The sequence below is a fragment of the Buceros rhinoceros genome, unplaced genomic scaffold (assembly GCF_000710305.1).
Source record: "Buceros rhinoceros silvestris isolate BGI_N320 unplaced genomic scaffold, ASM71030v1 scaffold8754, whole genome shotgun sequence".
In the NCBI taxonomy this organism is placed as follows: Eukaryota; Metazoa; Chordata; class Aves; order Bucerotiformes; family Bucerotidae; genus Buceros; species Buceros rhinoceros.
Genome location: NW_010408761.1, coordinates 1 through 6,620, shown reverse-complemented (window position 1 = coordinate 6,620; position 6,620 = coordinate 1). Strand labels below are relative to the sequence as shown.

The window sequence follows — 6,620 nt, the reverse complement described above, 5'->3', positions numbered from 1 at the left end:
TGAACCGCTACCAGATGTGATATAAAACCGTAATACCTGACACCAGGCTGTATATGGCTCCATAACATGCCGTAAATGCGAAACCCCCTCTTCCAGTTGGGTCTGTGGATTCTCCACATATTTAGTCTCACGAGCTGGAGAGGAGTAGAGCGACAGCTGTGAATATTAGCAAACAAGAGGTTAAAAACAAAGGCATAATTGTGTAAGTAGGTCTTCAGGGCATGAACAGTCTAACCAGAGAACACTTAGTATGGTGCTTACTACATAAACAATGCATAATAAAAATTCAGGCGCAGCTGTGAGACAACTATTATGAGCAAAGTTTAATTACATACTATGAAGACAATGACTGCTAATTGCTGTGCAATCCATCCATAGCTGCTATATGATCCAAGTCACAGGTTATAAATTAATATTAAACTAGTTTAATAAGAATACAAAACATAATTGTGAAAAATGTTTCTGGTCTTAATCAGCACTTCTGGTTCCCAGTTAACATAATAAATGTACTAGAACCCTGAAATCACAAGCGATCATTTTCTGTATTTGTACAAGCCGTCATTAGTGTAGCTTCTAACAAAGGTAACATCCAATACAAATTTGTCTGTCTGTTACTGAACAAGAACACGGTGCGACATCTGAATGTTGCAGTCATTAACTACATCAGCATCTGACAGCATTAATAGCACCACGGGGCTGAACAAATAGGAACTGTAACATCCACCTGGGGAGCAATGGGCACCTTCACATCGTAAATACTAAACCACCATATTTAGGGTTTAGCATCACAATATATTTATTACAATTACCTAAACATATTTAAAATTATATGCCATTAAAAAAAAGGGACCAAAGTCTATACTATCGAAGATGAACAGCAAAGTTTACATCAAAATAAAACTCCTAAAATGCCTAACAGTTTATACACTATACTGATGGTTAGTATAGAGTAATCTTTCATACCACATTTATACTACACTTAATAGTTTTTTATAAACTGATGGTTTACACATATTCTTGCACCAAAGTGTAGCTATCCCCTCTTTTCAAGATAAGTTGGAAAACAACTGGATCTCTATCATAATTAAAAAATATATAATGACAGAGCTCGTCATACAATTCCATAACTCAGGCAGCTGGATTTCCCACAGTACTTTGAAAGACAAGCATTTTAAGTCTCATTTCCCTAGGAAATCCAGTCACCTCTGGCAAGTACAGTCACAATCGTTTAACTTTGATCCCGATACACAACCTAAGAGCCATGTCTGGCAGGAGGACAGAAGTCACAAAGATAAGCAAATTCCCATACATTTTATGGAACTAGACAGTGGACAGAGAAGAGCTACCAACTAACACACTCTGTGAATGGTAAGAAAGGCAGCCAAAACTCCGTGGCTTGCACATTCTGCTTTGCTGAAGCTGATGGGCAAGCCAACTATTCAGCACGTAGGTAACTTCAAACTGCTGCCTTGTTACTGACTCATGCCAGTGGTGGCGCGGGGCATATGATGGCCCAACCTAAGGTTACTTCACTGGGGTGAAGCCAGGAGACTGCTTCAGTATTGATCCCCTCCTATCATGCACGTGAACTGCCCATGCAGACACATCCAAAAGGCTTAAATACACACAAAATTAAGTTTCATTTAGTATCATTGCTCATGTAACAACACAGAGAATCACAGAATCATTTTGGTTGGAAGAGACTTTTAAGATCCTCAAGCCCAGCCTTTAGCTTGGGTTGAAGTACTTAAAAGAACTACAAACTCTCAAGGATATAAATCTGTACTTTGTTATGAACCGCGTTTTTTCTTTAATGTTGGAGACTCTTCAAAGCCTGGTGAGTCTACAGTGTGACAGGGTGTTTTAAAGCTCTGCTTGTGATACAACCAAGACATTTGTCACATTTTAGAGAAACAATAAAGTAACAGGGTTTTATTATCACTATGTATTTTATTTGTTGTTGCTTAGGTCTGAATTGTAAAGAAAGGGAAACTGATAAAATTCTATAGGCTACTATATCAGATTCAAAACACTGACAGAAAAGAATTTTGCCTGTAAAAAAAAGAGAGTAATTGTACAAAAGAAAAACTTTTGATTTGCTGTTTTACTGGAAAACATAAATGAAATTTTATTAGAATTTGCTAACAGTACTTGTAATAAAAAATACATGGTGTTACCTGGATAAAAAGCAAAGAAAATATTCCTGTGGATTTGAAATGCGACCACAAGAAAAGGTAATTTGTGAATGTAGAATAAAAGGATTTAATGTAGGAAAAAGATCTTACACACAAGCAAGCTTGACGCTATCAAGCAGGAGACATCAAATGCAACCCACAGGTATAAGGAGCAAAACCATATCAACAACTCTGCTACTGAAAATTAAGAAGTAAGTTTAAAGGCAAGAAAACAAAAGGTGAAGAGATGCACCTAAATGCTTTCATGCATCAAAACGTAACGTCTTTCATAATTCTGTAGACATTTCCATGTAGATAGAAGCACACTAGGGCTCTAACCATACTTACCTCCTCAATTTTCAGCAACTCCTTTTTGGAAGTCTCCTTCTCTGAAGGGGAAGCATAAACCTGGATAGAGAGCAAGCTCAGGCTAACAGGGGCAGCCCCCTGCCAAATCACCTAGAAACATTACGAGGAGACATGTAAATCATTACATTCAAACACAATGGCAACACCTTTGAACACACCCACGTAGACAATGTTTATGTCCCTGTATATGGCAATAGGGGATATATTAAGATGCTTAGAACTTCGGAGAAAGGGGAGTCAGTGGTACACAACCTAATGCTCTCAGGCACTCTAATAATAACACCTGAATTATTCATATGGTATCTGAAAAAGCCTAAGGCTAAAGCACACAGTAGATACAAACATTAATCTCATCAGTTTTCATCTCACCAAAAGATCTTCACTTTTCTCACTTGAAACATAATTTTCATTAACTTTCTCAGTGTAGACACTAACAATGTTATATTCATATTTTAAACAACTTTGTGAATATCTGTAACACCTCTGTTTTTCTGTAGTTAGTACCAAGAAGTTCAGTATTTTATTTCTAGTTATTTTCTGCATCTAGATTTAGAAAAAAAAAAAAGAGACCTGCAATTGAATGTATCAGAACATAACCACTGCTTTCTAAGAATTTTAGGAGTGTTTCCTACTCTTCTGTGAGAAACATGAATTACAGTGCATCGTGTGAGATACATGACTGTTTTTGAATATTTCAGAATTAATCCAGTCACATAACACAAGCACCATGGGTAAGGTGGATGTAATTCTTCCTATATTCATGACGTACTCTAAACCATATTTATTAACAGGACAGCCTGCTTTACCTTAAAAAACAGAAGATAAAAATCTCAGCTGTGTAGCGAATCAAGAATGCACAGAAAGCATTTTCCAACAAATACACATGCTTATTAACAGCAACATTTAACTCAAGAAATGGCAGTTCAAATGGGAAACCTTTCAGTGTCTCATATTCATGTTACTGCTCAGGTAAACGCGTGCAGAGTTACAACAGCCTGTGTTTTGTTGTATCAGGTTACAGCGTGAGTGGATCTAACAGCCTGCAGCCACCAAACTGAAGAGGTCTGGCTCTGCTCCAGCATCGGTTTCCAGAAGTCCTGCTGCTCACCTTGCCCTAGCTTTGGTGGTCGGATGCTTCCACCACGAGGCAATTCACCTCGCCAATTTGGCAAAAGATTAATCCTGAAAAAGAAGCGGAGAGCTTTGTGCAGGCTTAGTAAGTCGAACCCATTCATGAAACAGCCTGACAAGCACCAGAGGAACTGTGTGGCCAGGGAAGAAGGGATAAAAAAGGAGAAGGCAGCAAGCCCTCCTCCTTTTCAGAAATAGTCAGGGTACATTACACTGACCTAGCTGCTTGTGAAACTGAGGCCTTGGTCAAACCAATCCATCCTTCATGCTGTTACCGTGATCACTGACCTAGCCACAGGACAACTGCTCTGAAACTTTGTTTCTGTCCATTGCAGAACTGTTGAGAAATAGCTGTAAAATTATCCAGACTACATTCTTATTGTATACAGATCAGCATGCGCAGCTTAGATTTCTTCCACTGCTTTGCAGATGGAATACTTATTAAGTGTAACAAAGAGACTCCTCAAACTCAAAATTAGGTTACATAGTTGTCAAACTTCCGGAAAACATTCATTTACACGTAGAAAAACAGCACACAAGAACTAGGTCACAGGATTGCTTTTCAGACAGACATAAGGGATCTGATGGATCAAAAGGTATGGAAAAACTTGCTTAAAACAGAAGTTTTTCCTTAGTTGGATTTATGGACTCATTGCTACACTACTATAATGAAACACCACAATGAGTGGATCAGCTGTTTCACAGCCAAGGAAAGACATGAATAATCTTTAATAGTGTTTTCTTAAACAAAGGCTTTACACATACTTTCGTCAGCCAAGATAAAAACATGAAGCCACTAACCATTAATAGCTGTAGAATCTATTTCCTCAAACTTTCCTTTTTTTCACTGCAAAACTGTGCTGCCACTGAAAAGGCAAAAATCTAAATGTACTTTTATGTTGAAAAATACTTTCAAACAGCGTAAATGGTGCTAAATGCTTTAAATATTTGAGATTTTATATAAAAAACAGCAGAGCTAAGAATGGAGGCACTCTGGTTTCACAAACAGATATCACAGAACTACTGAGTGAAAACATCAGCTGTTTATATTATCAACATACTGAGGTGCAGTACCTTTTCCAAAGGTTTCATATTTACATTTTAAACAAAATGAAATCAACTACTAAAAGTGCAAGATGAACCTCTCCTTAAATGCAGTGTTCAAGCAATACCGTAACCGTCCCCTATACCACCTCAGTTTACGGGACACATAAAACCAGTACTGAAGTACTGTGTATATGCACACACTAAAAGATTTATTCAGTAGCGCGAAAAACGAACCATCCTACTTTTTGTTTCCAACGTTCACTTTAAGATCTCATTTCTTAAATCCATATTAACCAAATATTACTAAACCAACTGGTTCAGTAAAACATTTTGATTGAGCTGTGCCTTCAGTCTTCCTGTCTTACAGCTGTTTGGTTATCACCAAAAAAGTAGAGCTGACATTCTTTTCTCTAGGCAATGTTCTGCATTTGCATTAAGTAACAAAAAAGATACTAAGCTTTTTCCTTCCTCTTGCTGAAGAATTCAACTTTATCTGTAGAGACCAGATAACTCATAAACAAAATCTATCTGAAAGTTGGAGGGGAAAAGGTTATCATATTTCACCTTCTATTACCTCGCTTTACTGTCTTTCTCAAAATTCTTAACTACAAAATGCCTCTGCGAAGAATAAATCCCAGATTAGTTCTCAATACCAACATGGGAACAAAGGGTTAAAGATTAACTAGAACTTCTTCCTCGCCTGTGGTTTCTCTGTTCACTTGTTACTGTCACGCTGTCAAAACTGGGAAAAGGAAGAACAAAAGGAAAAAAATCTGCAATCATGCTTTTTTGAAGGGTGATATTTGTCCTAATGTATGAAGCTACTTTCTTTTTCTCTTCTTCCTCCTATCTCTCAAGCCCAACTAAAAAAACAAAACCACAAAAATCAAACTGCTGTTCCCCGAAGCACAGATATCAGCGATAAGAAGCCACCTTCCCCTTTTGCTCTTAGGGGCAAAAAAATAGGTTGGCCTGAAGCACCAGGATTTCCCTACCCTAAACAACGGTATAAAAGCAGTAATATTGTGCATAGTACCTAAACCCACAGGTTCACACAAAACCCCTTTAATGACAATTTAGTATCACTTACTGAATTCTCAGCGATTCTGAGATAAAATCCTTACGTAAGAACAAACCCTAGCAATTGTCCCAACATTAAAGTGCAAGGAAAAAGGCTGCAACAGATTATAGCAGGCATAGGCTGCTCAGCATATTAATATGATGATGTATACGGATATTAATATTTGACAAAGAAAAAAGGATAGAAGAGAAAGAATGTCAAGAATCAAGTTTTTAGAAAAAATCTTGCTTCTGGAGTAATCACAACAATTTGACTGAAACACTCAACTTGCTTTTAGCCTGAAGGGATCCCTGGCGCTCTTCTGATCAGAGGCAAAGGCATTTGAGTCAGTTATCTGACTTGAGCCCCGATCATGCACGTTCGCTCCTTGTCACAGATGTCGCCAACAACGGACATGCGATAAAGGAGACCTGTCAGGAGAGGACAGGCACAACTGTACGAACCCAAACCCTGCAGTAACACTAACTCACAGCTCCAAGCTGCTGCACCTAAGAAGTCATTTTAAATAACTCATGTGATGCTGGCGTTTCTTTTTATGCGACGCAGATAAGGCATGCAGTTTTGAAGGATTAAAAAGAGAGACTGGGCAGCTGCGACAAGAGGAAAACTTAACGGCTTGTGAGGGTTACAGACAAAATACGCTGGGTACAGCTGCCACCTGGAAAAACAGATTTTAGAACAGTTTTAGCTGGAACGCGAAAAAATCACTCGCTGGTAACAACGCCGGGGCCTTCGCTCCCGCGTCCCCTCACACGAGAGCCAAAGCGATCTGAAAGGGGAACCGTGAGGACGCCCCAGGGCCGCAGCCCCCGCCAGCC

The 6,620-nt window shown here is 38.6% G+C and overlaps 1 protein-coding gene across 1 annotated transcript in view; it reads right to left on the bottom strand.

Annotated features, from left to right (window-relative positions):
• APOO (apolipoprotein O) overlaps positions 1–6,212 on the bottom strand; it is a gene marked incomplete at its 5' end in the record, with an annotated part of 30,110 nt that extends 23,898 nt beyond the window's left edge. Inside the window, 3 exons of the mRNA XM_010134966.1 lie at positions 37–156; positions 2,523–2,633; positions 6,142–6,212. Of these exons, the coding sequence (XP_010133268.1) occupies positions 37–156; positions 2,523–2,633; positions 6,142–6,212 (302 nt within the window). The remainder of the gene's footprint in view (positions 1–36; positions 157–2,522; positions 2,634–6,141) is intronic.
• Between the last annotated feature and the right edge of the window lie 408 nt (positions 6,213–6,620).